This window comes from Catharus ustulatus, chromosome Z (genome assembly GCF_009819885.2).
Source record: "Catharus ustulatus isolate bCatUst1 chromosome Z, bCatUst1.pri.v2, whole genome shotgun sequence".
NCBI classification, from domain to species: domain Eukaryota; kingdom Metazoa; phylum Chordata; class Aves; order Passeriformes; family Turdidae; genus Catharus; species Catharus ustulatus.
This window is the reverse complement of record NC_046262.2, coordinates 47,905,682-47,924,109: the sequence shown is the minus strand read 5'-3', so window position 1 is coordinate 47,924,109 and position 18,428 is coordinate 47,905,682. Positions and strand designations below refer to the sequence as shown.

Sequence of the window (18,428 nt, the reverse complement as noted above, 5' to 3'; positions counted from 1 at the left end):
CCTCCTGTTATCACATTTTATTTATAGCTCAAAAGAAATTGAGAAAAGGACAAAGTTTGACAGAAGTCCTCAGGAATGTACAAATAGAAGTCTTTCATTTAGAGAGTTTAGATACCAAGGTAAAAACCTTAACTAAGTAATGTCTTGAACTATATTTAACAAGAACATGTGCCACAGACATGGAAAAGACATAGCAAGCCTTGTCCCTAACTGAATGGTGCCAAATTGATGCTGAACTTTTGAGACCAGGAGGTTTAAATAACTTACAAACCACAGAGATCAGGAGTAAGTAGTCGGTGGAGTAATTAGTCAGTGGACTAAACTGCTGCAGAGTTGATGGGAGAAAAAAAGAATAGGAGAGAATGAATATCTATTCTGTTTAATGGCTCCAGCATTATAAGCAATACGAAAATGCTATTTAGAATGTTACTGATGAAATTACCAAAATGTAAGAAATCCCTGTAGAACACCAAAGGTAACTAAATTTTTAAAATTCCCATATTGAAAGAATACTTCCACTATTTTTTCACAAAGTAATTAATTTTTTTTTAAAAATTAATTATTTCAATTGCATATCAATAATGCAAAACAATTTAGATTGGAAAAGAACCTTATGATCACCGAGTCCAGTCATTAACACATCACTGTCAAGTCGATTTCTAGTCCAAGTCCCTCATCACGACATTTACGCTTCTTTTTGAAACCTCCAGGGATGGTGTTTTAGCCAGTTCCCTGGACAGCCTGTTCCAATGCCTGACAACTTTTTTGTGAAAAAATTTTTGTAACACCCTGGAACAAATTGAGACTGTTTCTTGTCCTGTCACTTGTACCTGGGAGAAAGGATTCACTCGTCACTACAACCTCCTTTGAGGAGGCAAACTGACTAAAGGGTACCCTTGATCCCCTCCTCCAGATCATCAGTAAAGCGGGACTGTCCTCAGTAGAGAGTCCTGGGGAATGCCACTGAGACTGGATGACAGATGGATTTAATTCTACTCACCACCACTCTTTTGGTCATATAGCATAGGCTACTCTTTTATTAATTATATGGTGATTAGTAACTGTGTGATGATTTTGGTTATTACTTCACAAAAACTGGAAACATTATTGCCATAATTTTTAATGTATGCTCGAAACTTCTTGTCATGATCAATGTACATTGATGGTCAATGCATTAAAGCCAGCAATTCTATTAATTGAAACAAAGTGTGTTGTTATTAGACTGGAGTAAAATTCAGTGTAAATGAAAATTAAAATAGTACTGCAAGTCCAGCACTTGGACTTAGCTGATTTCTTACAGGATTTATACAGCAAACTTTTAACTATGGGAAAGCAATTTACTAAGAGAGTGAAAGGAGCTGCTTCTGGTTTCTTTGAAGAAACATGAAAATAACTTCTGTGTACATAAATACTGTGAACACATGGATCGAACGGTATTCTTGGTCCAGTCTTTCTTGTGCAACTCAGTTGATTGCACTTGTAATCACCCAATAAGAAATGGTTGTTTGTGGTGCAATGATGAACTTAGTCCAGTGCAGGGAAATGGAATGAAAATTAGTGAAATATAGATTATGAAACATTTAGGGAAGAAGGGGTGTAAGAAGAGAGGAAATTTCAGCCACCAGCAAAGCAGAATCCAGGTAAGCATTCAGGAGCATCAGCAGCATAAAATCTGGAAGTCCAGATCACCACCTTCAAAAAGTAATTTTTTGTTTCGTCCTGGAGAAAAAGCTTAAATAAGATAACACTTGAAAAATTGCTGGATGGGGGTCCAGGAAACAGATGAGGATAAGAAAAAGTTCTACTAGTGCAAAACCTTACAAAATTACAGTAATTTCATGAATACAAGCCGCACTGTTTTGACCAAAATTTTACTCCCATACCGGAAATGCAGTTAATATTCAGGTGCGGCTAATATGTGAATAATTTTCTGACATTTTCAACCCTGGGAGTGCAAACCAAGTCCGTGCAAACTGCAAAGTCAAGCTCCTGCCAGTAAAACCCTGCATTTACGCGGTTTTTACAAACTGGTTACTCTGTTGCACAGCGGGTGGAACTGGGCTCTGTGCAGGCAGCACAAGGGGTGGGGAAGGCGGGGCAGCTCCCTCCTGCTGGCCCCGTGGCTCGGGGGCCTCCCGTCCCCGCATGCCACCGCCGCAGGAGCAGGCAGGCTACATCCCCGCCTCCCATTGCCACCACAGGTGCCAGCGGGCTCTGTGCCCCCCCTGCCACCGTGGGGCAGCGCCGGGCCGGGGTGACCGAGCCCAGCGGTGGCGGCGGCCCGCCCCGAGCGGCCCTGCCGAGCGGCAGCGCTGAGCTGGGCCACCCAGCCCGGTTGGCAGCCCCGAGCCCTCACAGCCCGAGCCGAGCCAGTAAACCCCGTCCTGCCGCGGTTCTGTTACTATTTGGCAACTTTGTTGCACGCGGGTCCTCGCTGCGAACGACAGAGTGGCTTATACTCAGGTGCGGCTTATTTATGGACAAAAAACAAAATGTTTGCCAGCACCCGGCAATGTGGCTTATACTCAGTGCGGCTTGTATTCGTGAATTTACTGTAATTTAAAACAAGTAAAAAAAAAAAAAGGATTTAAGATAAATATTTTTTAAGGAATTTGATAGAAAAAAAGGGACAATGAAGAATTCCTTCTATTTTGGCTTAACTTTATTTTATATCAGAACAAGTTTGTGGAGAGTTTGAGTGTTTCACCTATAGATGCTAAATATTCTCCTATAGGCTATAAAGAATTTAATTATGAATTTATTCCTGTTTCAATATTATGTCCTTAAATTTCTAGCTTATTGCTTCACTCCGAAAAAAACTCTAATAAAAATTTGAAAACTTCATATTCTGCAGCATAACATAATTAGTGACAGAAAACACAAGTTTTCTACTCTGTAGGTTTTGATTTCAGAAAATTTCTGTAAACAAGCCTGGATTATCCAGTGATAGAGGTGGTAGCAGAATATGATATGCTGACCTGAGAGATTGATAGGTGTGCAGTTTATTGAGTCTATGTGCTTTTATGCCACTGCTCCAGCACTGAATGGTGAATTTAAGAGGAAGCTGCCATCTGCTGTCAGGACTCCCTTATAGCTGTTGACAGAACAGCAAGATTTTGGATCCTGTGGCTTGTGTTTAAAGCAGATCCTTGGACATGTTTCCTGAAGCTGAACCAATCTATTTTCTCTAACTTACTTGGAAGGGCTGGAATTTAATTCTAGATTTTTCTGGGAATCAAAATGAAAAAATTATTTTGTGAGCAGTGTGCTGTAAAACCTCTGGAGGACTCAGAGTTACTTGGAAAACAAAGAATTCTCACTCAGTGTCAATGTTAGCTAAATACATAGAGATGAGACTTAAAAATCCAGAATACAAATGTAATCCAGAAGCATAGGATCAGAAATAAAGAACTTACACCCTTGAAAGGACTCTGACTTGATCCTCAAGGAATACTTTTGAGATGATGAATATGTGGGCTCTATGGCTGTGGGTGTGGCTGGGTATTTTTATCTTTTCTAATCTGAATCTTTGCTTTCCTTATGTTATAGAGAGATAAAAAAGTGATTAGATTATAGTACATAATTTCAAATGTTGGGAAAACGTGTGCAGATATCCTGAGAAGGTCAGATGAACTTGCCCTGGCCTTGATGTTTTACCAGCTGGATTTGGGTGAAAGCACTTGGAAAAGAGAGTGTTCAGAGGGTTCTCAAATAAGGAAAGTTCTCAATCCCTGAAAATTAAATTCAATAACTCAATTTTGCACTTATGTGCACTTATTTGGATTCTTGGTACTGGAAGCTAAAGCAATTGTTGCAATGGGTGTCTAAATCGTGACAGGCCTCAAAAGATCTTCAGACTGAAGATCACTCTATGCATTTGCAGTTACTAAAAATACATAATTGCATAGATGTTGAGATTTTTAACCATTAAATTAGAAAAGTTATGACGTGGCTAATGGCCATCTTCTCACGTAATTTTAATTCTCCTTTATTTCAACCATGCTGCTATACTGTCATTAACACTGCCAGATTTTACTATTTAATGTTTTTTCCTCCCTTGTATAAAATACTTGAGCAGAAAATATAAGCATGAAAATTAAATTTAATTGGTAAACTTATCTGTAGTTCTAGGAAGAAAGAAATGTGCATCAATATGCACAATCAATCAATATGCATCAAAATTAGTATTTTCCCGGTAGTCTACCTTCTCCCAGGTGCTTTTTGCAATACAATATAATGAAAGTAAACATAATATAGAATGCTTTGAAGCTATTCAGTGTAACAACAAAACAGCTTACAGCACTGTGCATACACTGACAGTTAAGAATCCTTAGTCTATTTTCCAGTGGTTTAGGACATTTAGCCTTTAGAGCACATTTTCTCAGGAAAAACATAATGGAAAGTCATAAATGGAAATTAGATTAAATGGAGGAAATATTAGTATGCACTAGATCTCATCTTTTTGGTGTTTTAATCTGTGGACTTTATGCATTTTAAAAAAAGTTTAAAAGTCTTCCTTTCAGCTTCACATTATTTAACTTATGCATCTCTACAGGCAAAATTTTAGCATTTTGGGGACCAGTGAAACTACATTTCAAAGAAATTGCTCTGGGAATGGTACAGCTAGAGAAGATACATGCAAAATTTCAGAAGAGCTAAATTAAAAGGAGTATTGATAAAGGTGGGCGCAAGGGAACTAAAGCTGTGGTCTACACATATCTCTCCCAACATGGCAATGCGTCCTAGCCTGGGAACACAGAGGGGGGTGTTTTCAATGCATCCAGAGCAAGACTAAGACACAAATGAGGTCAAATATTGGTAATCAAAATGATAATTCACTTTTATTCACCATCAAAGAAGAGAGCAAGGAAGAAATTAGAAGAGTAGGAAAAAGCAAAGGATTACAGAAAGCAGGAAACATGATCACCACCAAGAACACACAGTGTGCCACAAAGATCCATCTTTCTTCTGTCAGAATAACTTGGAATAACAGGAATAACAGGAATAACTGTTTGTGCAGTAGCTGAACTACAAAAGTCAATTTACTGACCTAGTGTGACTAAACATATTTGGTAACCTTGACTGGACACAGGCAGATCTCAGAGCTCCAAATCTGTTTGTATTAGATCATGTGGCTGAAGTTGCTCGTATTTTGCATTACATATACATTACAGTTCTTTCACGAATACAAGCTGCACCATTTTGACTAAAATTTGGCTCCCACACCGGAAATGCGGCTAATACTCAGGAGCAGCTAATATGTGAATAATTTTCTGACATTTCCACCCCTAGAAGTGGAAACAGAGGTGCCGACTCAAGCAACTTGCCAGTAAAAGCCGGCATTTTGCGATTGTTACAAATTGTTACTCTGTTGCACCACGGGTGGAGCCTGGCTCCCGGCAGGTAGCACAGGGGGCAGGGAGAGAGGTGGGAGAGCTGTCTCCTTCCCTCCTCTGCCGCAGCCTGGGGGAGAGACGGGGGGGGCCCTGTACTGCCTACCCTGTGGCCTGGGGGGAAGGCAGTGGCCCTGTGCTGCCATCCCCGCGGCCCGTGGGGTAAGCGGGGAAGCTTCATTCCTGCCCGCCACCGTCACGGCAGGAGCAGGCAGGCTCCGTCCCTGCCCGCCGCCGTGGGAGCGGGGGTGCTCCGTCCCTGCCTGCCACCGCAGGGCCGTGCCGGGCCGGGGTGACCGAGCCCAGCGGCAGCGGTGGCCGGCCCCGAGCGGCTCTGCTGAGCGGCAGCGCCGGGCTGGGCCATCTGGCCCCGTCAGGAGCCCCGAGTGGGCTGAGCCTGCACAGCCTTAGCTGAGCCAATAAACTCGCCCTGCAGCAGTTCTGTTACTATTTGGCAACTTTGTTGCACCCGGGTCCTCGTCGCTAACGACAGAGTGGCTTATACTCAGGTGCGGCTTATTTATGGACAAAGAACGAAATGTTTGCCAACACCCAGAGATGCGGCTTATAGTCTGTGCAGCTTGTATTTGTGAAATTACTGTACATATATAGTCTTCTGCAAAACACGAAATCTCAGAGTTTTCCTTTCCTAACATTGCTAAGGGAACACGAATTTATAAAGCTTTTACTCTGTGAGGAGAAAGAAATTACATTGATATTATGGAGACAATATAAAATTTACTATAACATACTCTATATGTCTCTTTCGCCCTCATTTTCCAGGGAAGCACAGCTTTTTGTTGAAAAGTTTGAAGGTGCTCTTGGAAAAGGAAAAGGAAAACAATTCTATGCATACAAAGTGATGATGATGAAGGTAAATTAATTGTTTTACTAACTTCCTGTAAAGCTAATGGGAAGCCTTCTAGAGCTTATTGCCATGAGTACTCATCTTCCACAATAGCATTCTTTGTCTTTCTATGGATTTTAAATTTGTATTTTCACTGCTTTGCATGAAAATATTTCTAATGAAATCTTATGGTTTGATTTTTGAAACTTTTCATCAAAACAAAACTAAGCTCTTTTACAGGAATTTGGAAGCTTGTGAAAGTTAATTTCTCTTGGTGTAGATTGGGTGTTTGTGTGGACTGAATCCAAAGACCAGTCTTTCCCTCAAGAGAACCCTCTGTAAATGATGAAGGAAAAATGAAAAGAAAAAGAAAAATAGAAAAAAAAAAAAGATTGGCGTGAAAGGAAATTATTAGCTAATAATTTTTCTTGTGGTAGAAATAGGAACTTCACATAAATCCTGTAGAAGACTTATCAAAACAAGCAAAAGGAGATGGTTCTTCACAGTTACTTTGTAGAGTCTGCCAATGGATTTTGTGGATGATTAAGGGATTACATCAGCTCAAGGAAGAACTGAGCATCTGGGCACTGACATGATGTGGGGGTTTTTTTTATTTTATTTTTGGGGTTTTTTTTCTGTGATTCTTTTCAGAAATGGATGAAATTTCAAAGAGATTTTGAAAATTTTAAGACAGCCTGCATACCCTGGGAAATGAAAATTAAGGAGATTGAAAGTAAGTAAGAATAGGATCTAGTATCATATTTCTGATGTCTGCCAAAGCTATAAATTTCTTCAAAATATGTGTCTGTATTCAATGCCTAGTTTAAAATCAATGAGCATTTATTTTTTCATTAATTTGTTGAACTTGATAATATAATTATTTGGACATGTTCTTCAGAGTAGCACTTTACAGATAAAAATTGTCATTATACAGTTACAGTTAAAAAGCCAGTGTTGAAATGAATCTTAGAAAAGTGTAATTGGGATTTAGCCATTCACTTTATTCACCTTCATTTTATTTTGTCTGTATTTATTTATGCAGATTATACACTATAGGCTGTATTGCAATTATTTCTGCCACTTTTTCTATTATCTTGAACTTCATGTAAATTTCTCTTATTGTCAGCCACATCATAAAACACAAAGAGAACAATATCGGTGTTTAATGCTCCATATATAAGCGAGGCAGTGTAGTTAGTACTGTGGGTGTATTTGAGAGTATGGGTCTGTCACAAGTCAGCTTTGTGTTGCAGTTCCAGTGACAAATTTAAATTGCAGCCCTTTATTTGAAGGAGATTTGACTTAAGTGCTTGGATACCTGAGTGATGGTCTGCCACTTAGATTCTCATTACAACAAATGCTTCCCACTACAACATAAAGAGCCTTTCTCAGTTGAGTCTGACTCTTCCAGTCCTCCAGCTATCTAGAAAGACCAAGAGTTTGAAGCACTGAGCTATCTCGGGTAGGCTCCCTTCTTCAAGATGCAAGTCCTTGTAGCACAGGGAGACTGTCTTCAGAGCAAAGGGTATCAAGCTCTGCTGTGCTGCATCCCCATGCTAGCAATAGGTGAATCCGATGTTGGAGCTTTGATGTTTAAGAGAGAAGTTGACAAACATATGAAGTATTTATATTTTGAAAATAGATGCTTCTTTTCCTTACAGAACAGATATTTAGTATTATCTGTGCAAAAGGACCTCACACAGAGCTGTGTTGGGGCAGGCTGATTCTTATTCCACTGATGAAATTTATAAAATGCACACCAATCTTCAGGCCAATGCCTAGTGTGTTGAGGCTGTGCATGTAGGAAAGGACGGCTAAAGTCTACTTTAAACTATTTAATTCATACACAGAACATGTTGCAACTCAGAGTGGATTCAAAATATGGTGAAACTTGGATTGGTTTTGTTAGCAGCTAGTGCAGTCCATTTGTGACATTTTCTGTGTTCCCTGTTGCAGGTCTCTGTTTGGACCTGCCCACTCTGAAAATGCAGCTGAGGGCAGTCATGGCTAAATTGCCCTCATCCATAGTCTAGCTTTTTACTTTCCAGAAGTGTCTGTTCTTGCCTGATTGGGGAAAAATAATAAAGCTCGTGAGTACAAGCATTGGCTTGCAATAGCTATGCTGATGAAGGTACAGTAATTTCACGACCATAAGGCGCACCGGACTATAAGGCGCACCCGCCGGGAGTTGGCAAAATTCGCAACTTTGTAGATCAGATAAGGCGTACCGGACCATAGGGCGCACTTTTTTTTTGCAGCGAGGCTCCGCCCCCAGCTCCCTCCACGCGGTTGCTGGCCGAGGCCCCGCCTCAACCCGGCAGTCATCGGCCCCCGGGCCCGCCTGTACCTGGCAGGGGCGGTGCCGTGGGGTCCCAGGCCTGCCTGCATCCGGCGGGGCCGGGGCATGGCCGCCACCCCTCCGTGCTGCCTCTCCGGGGCCGGGCTATGGCCGCCGCCCCTCCGTGCTGCCTCTCCGGGGCCGGGCTATGGCCGCCGCCCCTCCATGCTGCCTGCACGGGGCCGGTGGGTGGCTGTGGAGGGGCGGCTCCGCCTCCACGGGGCCGGTGGGTGCCTGTGGAAGGGCGGCTCCGCCTGCACGGGGCTGGGGGGTGCCTCTGGACGGGCCGTCCCACTTGCACGGGGCCGGGGGGTGCTTCTAGAGGGACCGTCCCGCCTGCACGGGGCCGGGGGGTGCCTGTGGAGGGGCGGCTCCGCCTCCACAGGGCCGGTGGGTGCCTCTGGACGGGCGGCTTCGCCTGCACGGGGCCGGGGGGTGCTTCTAGAGGGGCCGTCCCACCTGCACGGGGCCGGGGTGTGCCTCTGGAGGGGCGGCTCCGCCTCCACAGGGCCGGGGTGTGCCCGCCCCTGCTCCGCCCCACCTCCACCTGGCAGCCATGGCCCTGCCGGCTCCCCCCGTGGCTCGCAGCTCGCACTTCCGGGTAGGCAATTTTTTTGAACTTTGTCCATCAGATAAGGCGCACCGGACTATAAGGCGCACTTCCGGGTTCCAGGGAAAATTTTAGTCAAAAGGGTGCGCCTTATTACTGTAATTCCAATGCACTGCCTCACTGCAGATGTTCCAGAAGAATGCATAGCAGAGGTTTCATCAGGATAGCTGATAAAAGAACTGTAATTCAGTGCATGAAAAGAAGGTATTCCCAATACAACAAGGATATTAGGATTTGATCAAAAGAAGTAGTGGAGCATGGAGAGGTCTACAAAAATAACCTGAAATCAGAAATATTCATGATTTCCTACACTGTATTTTTTGAGTCAATAGCATCCCCCAAAGGCTGTAGTTTGTTTCTAACTGGGTAATCTGCATCTCACAACCAGATAGACCAACTCAAAGTCTCTTGATTTATACCTCTCCCCAGACTTCTCAGTATGTCAATCACTGCTAAGATTGGCCACTTCACAAAAAATTTCAAAATCATGGTTTAATTCTGAACTGTGAATAAAGTAGATTCAAAATGCTGAAATCTTGACAGAATGGCTTGTTCCTCCCTTTGCATTGCTGTGATAAATGTGTCTTAGTTGGCCTCTTTTATATTTTGTTAAGTGTATTAAATTTCCTGCTGATTGAGCTGTTAACAGTAAAATATGCATATATGTGTCCCAAATAACACAAGATATATTAACTTCATATTACAGACTGAAAGAATCTGTTATTTATCTGCAAAAGTGTTTGGAAATAATAATATAAATAAGTCTCTCTGACCAGAGATTTGCTTTTCATTTGCTGTCATTGTGCTCCAGGGTCCCAAGCTAGACTGTGTGAAAAACCTATTGAAAGCACTTTTCATTTTTTACACTGCAAATGAATGGTAATAGAACGGAAATCTGGGACTTTTCTAATCGACAGCTCTCTTACAGCCAGCAGAACTGTGCTGAAACAAGATGGAGTTGAATTTGAGCTTTTATTTTTGTTTGCCCTGACTTGCATGGGTGAAGTCAGGCCCTTGGTTCTCAGTGCTTTCTCTGTAGCCTCTAATCTGTGCACAGGACTGGGTCAGGGGCCTGGAGTGTGTGAGGTCAAATCCTCCACCTAGAGATGGGACTGCCTGCACACCTGGCCACAGATAGAGCATATAAACAGAAAAGTAGGAGAAAGGGTACAAACACTTGCAGATAATGTTTTTTATCTATTGGAAAAAATCTGGTGGGCACTCTTATGACAAGTGTTTTATCACCATGGAAACACTTTCCCCTCTGACTAATTCTACACTTCTTCCCATTAAAATTGGACTGGTTCTGGCTTAGCAGGACAAGAATGCTTAAAGTCCTCATCAGAGAGAAAAAAATGAAAATAATTGAAACATACTTCTAGATATTACTTAATAATAGCAAGTATCACAGCTTTCATATGACCTTAAATACTCAATTTAACTGATACTTTTATATTTTTGTTTCTCTTTTTTTTCAGCCAGATCAAGACATAAAAATATGCAATACGCAAAAAGTTATTAGAATTATGGAAATAAAGAAAAAATTAAAATTAAAAATAAATTTGGAATTAGAATTTTAAATTAATTAAAATTAGAATCAACCAAATGTGTAAAAACCTCTCCTGATTTTATTTATTTTACACAAATTTTTAAAAATAAATTTTAGATAAAATAACATCAAAGTACTAGCTTATCTGCATTTTTATCACATCTCATGTTTTTACAGGTCATTTTGGCTCATCAGTAGCATCCTACTTCATATTCTTGCGTTGGATGTATGGAATAAATATGATTCTCTTTGGATTGACCTTTGGTCTTGTAATGGTGCCTGAGGTGGGAGTCTTTTAAATTATCTTTGAGGATTGCTGTGTCGATGTCTGTCTTTGCAATGAGATTTAAAAAGTGGAGCTTTAAACAGTTTTTAGTCACTTTATGCTCCAGTTGTAAGTAATAGACTGTACTAAGCCTGTAAAGAAGGGCTTCCTTTGTGAACAGCTATCCCTCCAGAAAGAAGTCTTGAATTAGACAGGACAGGAAAATGTAAAATATATTTAGGTTTGTCTTCTGAAATTGTTTTTGAAGTCTGGGATGACATAGGAGTGGAGTTGTGTTTTTGTCTGGGGGAGTGAGTTTTTTGTTTGTTTGTTTGTTTGTTTGTTTGTTTTTGGTGGTTCTGTGAATAAAGTTTGGAGGAGCTGAAACTAACAAAAAGCCAGGGGGACTATCTCAATTAAACGTGAACTGCAATAGAAAGATGCATCTTGGGTCTCAGAGGACTCTTTCAGATGCACTACTCACATGCTGATAAATTGTAACAAGACTGTCAAGTCAGGAGAGACCTCTCATATTTTGCACTGTGCAACATCTCTGTTAAGAGTGGCACTTAGACCAGATATTGGACTACTCAGGCATGAATTACTTCTATTAGATGTAATACCTCATGGGTTTTTTGAGCCATCATATTTGCCTTCTAAACACAGGGTTTTTGTGGAATAAAAATTATTGTGCCATCTTCCTAATTTCAATATCCTATATGCCTCTTTTCTTTCTCATTTTGTAGTAAGCAGATTAGAAAGAGTCAGGTTAGAATTTCCAACAACTTCCCAGCTCAACATTTCAGTAGCATGATCCCTCCAACTATAAATCTATATGCTTTGATGGGGTTCATCATCTGATGTCACTGCAAAAACATCTCAATGGTTTTTTGAGTGGTCTTGGGAATGAGATGTCCCAGCTGACTGGATGGTGGCAAGTATTGTTCTGATTTTCAAGAAACGCAAGAAGGAGAACCTCAAAAACTGCTGGCCTGTCAGTCTCGCTTCAGTGTCTGGTAAAGTTAATGGGAAGAGTTTTCTGTGAGGTACTGTAAAACACATGAAGAATAATTCAGTGGTTCACTGCCACCATGGCTTCATGAGAGGATAGTCCTGCCCATCAAACCTGTGATCCTTTTATATGTTTACAAAGTTACCCAGTCAGATGATCAAAGAAAGCCAGTGGATGCACTGCTTTTGGATTTCAGTGAAGCTCTCAGTACTGTCTCTCTCCCAGTATCCTTACAGAAGAAATGTGCAGCACACAGCTGGATAAATACATCATGGGATGGGTGAGCAACTGGCTCGTTGGACTGGCACGAGGGGTTTCAGTGAAAGGGGTGACATCAACCTGGTGACCTGTCACCAGTGGGGTTCTTCAGGGCTCCATCCTCAACCCTGTGGTCTTCAACATCTCCATAAATGACTTGAACTTGGGAGTGGAAGGGATGCTAAGCAAGTTCACACGCGGTCCAAAACTGAGAGGACCTGTTGACTCCCTCAAAGGCCCTGCAGAGAGATCTCAGCAAATTATGAGCTACCACATGAAGTTCAACAGGGGAATATGACAGATTCTACACCTGGGATAGAGTAACCCTGGATGGATAGACAGTCTGGGGAATGAGATACTGGAAAGAAGCACCAAGAAAAGGGACCAGGGGGTCCTAGTGGGAAGTTGAACATGAGCTAGCAGTGTCCTGGCAGCCAGGAGAGCTGAGCATGTCCTGGGGGCATCAGGGACAGCATCACATCTGGGCAGGGGAGGGGATTGTCCCACTCTACTCTGCACTGGGGCAGCCTCACCTCAAGTGCTGGGGGCAGCTTTGGGTGCCACAATAAAAGACATGAAGCTGTTAGTGAGTGTCCAAAGGATCATGAAGGGCCTCAAGGAGGAGCTGTATGAGAAGCAGCTGAGGTCTCTTGATCTGCTCAGCCTGAAGAAGAAGAGACTGAGGAGATACCTCATCACAATCTACAACTTCTTCGTGAGGGGAAGAGGAGCGGCGGGCCCTACTCTCTTCTCTGTGGTGACCAGTGACATGGCCCAAGGGAATGGGCTGAAGTTGTGTTAGGGGAGGTTTAGGTTATATATCAGAAAAAGGTTTTTTACCCAGAGGATGGGTGGCAGTAGAACAGGCTCCCCAGTGAAGTGATCACAATGCCACAGTCTCAGAGCATCGAAGAAGTTCTCAGACAATACTTTCAGGCACGTGGTGTGAGTCTTGGAGATGATCTTTTGCAGGGCCAGGAGTTGGACTCGATAGTCTTTGTGCTTTCCTTTCAGCTCAGTGTATTCTGTCGTTCTGTGATCTTCCTTACAAGCCAAAACAGAATAAATGTCCAAGTGTTTTCAGGGTGAGCCTGGAAAGGACCCTGTGAGGAGATGTACCTGAACAAGCAGTTTGCCAGCAGCAGGGGAACTGTCAGAATCCAAAACCTGATTCCCTAGCGTTTTCCTGTATGTTTCATTTAAAACATCCCAATAAAATCTGTAATGCAAGAAAAAATATTTTAGTCTTTGTAAGATAAACACCACTCATTAGAGAAATATGGATGGACTTCTGTGTTGCCTTTGGATGTAAGAAGCACATTTTGGCACTCCATTGATACTACTGGAACTTTAAATTTAGAACGCACCACTGAATGCATATGCTAAGTGCAGTTTCAATCAGTAACGTGGAGAAGCAGTGAAAGGAATTGTAGAAGTAGGTCTTTCTCATTAAGGTGTTTAGGAGCATAAAGCCAGTCTTTCAAATAAATGACAGACCACTGTCCATTTTGTTCTTTGCTGTTATTTTACTTTCAAATATAAATCACTCTCATTTTTTGTTTTCAGGCTTTGATGGGTAAGCCATATGGCTCTTTGCCTAGAAAAACTGTCCCAAGAGCTGAAGAAGCAACTGCTATGAATTTTGCTACTCTCTGGGATTTTAGTGTAAGTGCATAATCTTGCAATATTGCATATCCAAATAACTTTTTTCACAATCACATCATTATTTAATGATCAGTTATTTAATATGAAGTCTTTCAGGACATAATTTGCAAGATAATTATTTACATTTTTTTTCACATGGTCTGTCTATAGATGTTTCTTTCAGATAAAACGCATAATGAAGCTTGATATTCACAAGAAAGTCTCAGTGTATGTAGCAATTCAAAGACACATGAGGAAATACCTCAAAGCTGGTTTGCCATTCTGGGGTGCCGGATTTCTACTTCTTAAGTGTGAATTTGGTCTTCTGCTTTTATATGATTGAGATTCTGAATTTTAAATGCAGTGTGAATTAGGAAAAAAAAAGAAGAAGAAAATACTTGAAAATAACAGTGAGTTCCATACTTTTTATCCCTTTGATTACATACAGTGCCAGTGATGGATTCCCCTTGGATAAAGGATTGGAAGATCTTTCTAAAAACATGTGTATGTAACATTTTGCAGTGACTATTTCTTGAAATAACATTGCATCTAGTGCATCAGAAGTATATTTGAGTGACAGTAAGAATAAATCTAAACATGTGGCTGGGAAGTTAGATAGTGATAATGAAATTATAAAATGAAAAATAAAAACATCAGGGAAATATTGGAGAAAAAAAGGAATTCTAGTAACTTGAAGATTTTATAAAGAGAATAGGCTAGAAGAGCTTTATACCAAAGATCAGAAAAGAGCTTGTAGAATAAATGTGTTTGAGAAAAGGCATGGTGGAAAGACAGGAAGAGTTTTTAACAATTGTCAGAAACAGAAACTGACTTGTGAAGAAGGTACAATAAGTAACAAAGTAGCAGTTAACAGAAGGAGCAAATGCAAACATAATAAATATTGAATAAGACAATGAAAGAGATGGATCCGCTGAAATATTGAGGGGAAAAAAAATTCTTGAGGCATGTCAAGCTGACAGGTATTCCCTGAAGGCAATGACATCTTTGTTTAAACAGCACGGGAAATCTTTCATCTGCTAGTAACATCTGTGTGCTGCCAGGTAAGTTAGAAATAAATGATCACACACCACCAATCAATATTTTATCCTAAACAAAACCTAAAGAACTCCAAACCCTATGAAAGGATGCAAAAAATGCAGCAGGAAACTCTGTCCCCATAGGATAAGCCAACATAATGGAACCTGAGATAAGCACAGATGCTTCAGTAGGAAGGAGGTAATTCCAGGCCTAACAAGGGTGAAGGCTTTATAAGTCTCTGGACAAAAATTCCCACTGTGGCAAACAGTGAGAAGGGGAGCAAGTGTTTATCCACATGCTATCCCAAGTCACAGGAATCTCATGGATCCCTGGAGTTTGGACTGTATAAAGGTGATACCATGGAATAATATCTTGGGACCCCACCACTGAGAAGACGAGGGTGAAAAAGGACTGGCAGGATGCCACATGAATCCCACCTGACTCTAAAACAAGTAAAGAAAAGATGAGCTCAGCCTGCCTATTCTGCTTTCTTTTGTGCTTGAAATTGTATTCACGTTACTGACATGGAAAAGGGAAACATATTTGGATTTTGATATATTCTACCTGGAATTCAGTTTTAACATGTAGTTTTCAGATTATAATTCAGGCATAAAATATTAGAGTCTCAAGTCTTGCAATAACACCTTCAATAAGTAGTCTTTTATTTTAGGCTCAGAACCACCTACTTTTGCATAATCTTATGGTGAAGTGCTATGGAATCAACCAACTGAATGGTACACAGTGCAGGAATTATCCCTGATTTGCAGAACACAGAGACTAAAAAAGCATTTTAACCTCCAGAGCTGCATTAGGCTATATTGAAACTCGAGCTAAAACGGAATTATAGGATGCTTTAGTGACCCAAAACATGCTATATGCATACTATTGAATTTGAATGTGTCCTGAACTGGTGTAGAAGTTTTACTAGTACTTAGCAAGAAATGTGTTCTGTTAGAATACTTGCCTTATTAGAGACAAGCACCTTTTTATCTGTTACCCATCTCAAATCTAGTCAGAGATGTAGAAAATGAGATATGTGGATCAAGGTATTTTGAATAATATTTGTGTTGCCATATATCAAAATTTGATTTTCAGCTTAGAATTGTGAATTAAGTTTTTCAAATAAGCCTGTGACTCATTTCATGTATACTAAAATCTTCAATAAATCAAGTTCATGTTTTTAAAAAATAAGTAAGAGAAAGATGTTACTAATTTTAAGGAAACTGGGAGACTGAATAACAGAAGAGAAGCAAACGGTTTTTTAATTCACCAACCCTTCATCTTGTGGTATTACTGTCAAAATTATGCATGGCCTGTCCTCCAATTGTGTGGTCAAATACTACATATTGCGCTGGAGGATTGTTACTGCTGTGCATGTGCTGAGCTGTCCTGGCAAAGGCTCTGGCTTTGTTCCTCTTCTAGGACATGAGTTCTTGCACTAACCTGAGATTACTAGGAAGTTATAGCTATTTGATCCTTGTAGGTGTCTGCAATTTCTTACAGTTAATAAGGCACTAGTAAACAATTTTGAAAAATCAGCTGTCTAATCAGTGAAAGAGAGGGTAATTAATATTAAGATATTTAGAAAAGAAGACCAGCTTTGAAATGCTGAGAAATATAGTGAACTTATATAGCATTTTAGAGAGCCTTGGAGTTAAGTCTATATGAGCAGATCTATGTACTGAATAATCACACATAAAATGTCCCTTCCTACTAGTTATCACATATACTGAATGATCACCCAATGAACAGCAGACAGCTGTTATTACACAAAGAAAGCATATGAGATTTTCATATCAAATTAATGCAAATAAATTTTTGAAACATGCAAATTAAGTTAAAAATATGAAATTTTATCTGCTAGTAATTTGAAAAATTTATTTTGTAAAACCATGTTTCTTTCTTTACAAGAAGTATGTTGATGAAGTTTTTACTCATGAAATTGTAGACAGATTATTAATTAACAGTTTTAAAAGATTTTAAAGTTGTTAAGAAATATTCAACATCTTTTTAAGTAAAGGGACACATTTTATATCCTGTGATCCTTGTTACAGTGATATCTGCAACTGATTTGAATTCAGTGAAATGAATGTTTTTATACACTACTATTGATACATTTACTGATTATGTTAATAATTAAGAAAAGTAACATTATATTTTTTTCTGACTTTTCAGGGCCTCGCACAGTATTCTGTACTCTTTTATGGTTATTATAATAACCAGAGGACAATCGGGTGGCTCAAGTTCAGGATGCCTCTTTCATATTTCCTTGTTGGAGTTGGGTCTATTGGCTATAGCTTTATGATTGTCACTCGAACGTAAGTTCTCCTTGGCTCTGCAAAAAAGTACATTAAAAAAGGCAGGTAATTCTACTGTTGACCCTGGAGATTGTTGTTTTAAAAATGTGCTAATTCTAAGTACACGACAAAGCAAGATCAAGTGCAAGGTCAAAGTTATGACTCCTTCAACCTGTGTTTGTTTATCTGTCTTTCTGCACTGGAAGTTGTGTTACAGTGTTGTGAAAGTGAGAATAAATCTCTATGAAAGTAGCAAAACACTTCTCTCCTGAAGTTCAACAATAAAAATGAATTCCTGAAGTGAGGAAGAGATCTGTCAGCCCATCTTCTCATAGTACTTGGCATCCAGTAGATTTTCAGCTAAAATCCAGGAAAATCAGTAATTCTACTTTTAGTGGTACTTTATGTGAGTTAAACTCTTGTATGAAGGAAGAACACGAGAGGGAAGCATGTGGCTAATAATTCTGCATGTAGCTCACAGTCCACAGTAAATGCTGCCAGTTAATATAATCTTTAATACCCTTGATTCAAGCAAGATGACCACCTAACACAGTTGTAGCCAGCTCTAGCAGTGATTTTATAAAAAGCTCATAGCAAAAGAAATAAGGAGCTGGCAGTTCAGGATTCAAAGACACTTTTAAATATACAGAAAAATGCAGTCAGTGTATTTCCATTATTTTGTTCTAATGCCAGTATTTCTCACTTTCATGAGCACTAGATAAATTCATGATCTGTTTTCAAATTGACTTCCTGCATAAGGCGAGAATAACTTGAGAGAAAAAAAAAAATCAGTCAAAAGTTTTTATGTCTTTTTGGAGAGGAAACAAACTAGTACAATAAAACAGCAATTGATTCATTTTAAAAATATATTTTAAAATATTTTTGATAAAACAACTGCCAAGATTAGAAATGTCTTAGTCTCAGGCAATTTTATTTCAATGACACTCTCTCAGACAAAAATGTATTCCTGATAGCGGGAAAACCCTGTAGCCCAAAATGAAGGAATAAAATTAGAAAAAAATTACATTGCATGTGCTAACTTTCAATCTGGCCATATGACACTAATGATGGCCAAGATTTAGGAATCATCTGAGAGTTCTTGCAGTATTCTGCTCTTTTCTATTTCTCCAGAAAGAAGCACAGTGAGCACAGAAAATAAAAGCAATATAACAGGAGG

The 18,428-nt window shown here is 40.1% G+C and overlaps 1 protein-coding gene across 1 annotated transcript in view; it reads left to right on the top strand.

Annotated features, from left to right (window-relative positions):
• The window catches only part of TMC1 (transmembrane channel like 1), a 65,923-nt gene that overhangs the window by 24,189 nt on the left and 23,306 nt on the right, over positions 1 to 18,428 (top strand). The window contains exons 5-9 of the mRNA XM_033085034.1: positions 6,177 to 6,267; positions 6,892 to 6,973; positions 10,915 to 11,021; positions 13,839 to 13,937; positions 17,130 to 17,272. Of these exons, the coding sequence (XP_032940925.1) occupies positions 6,177 to 6,267; positions 6,892 to 6,973; positions 10,915 to 11,021; positions 13,839 to 13,937; positions 17,130 to 17,272 (522 nt within the window). The remainder of the gene's footprint in view (positions 1 to 6,176; positions 6,268 to 6,891; positions 6,974 to 10,914; positions 11,022 to 13,838; positions 13,938 to 17,129; positions 17,273 to 18,428) is intronic.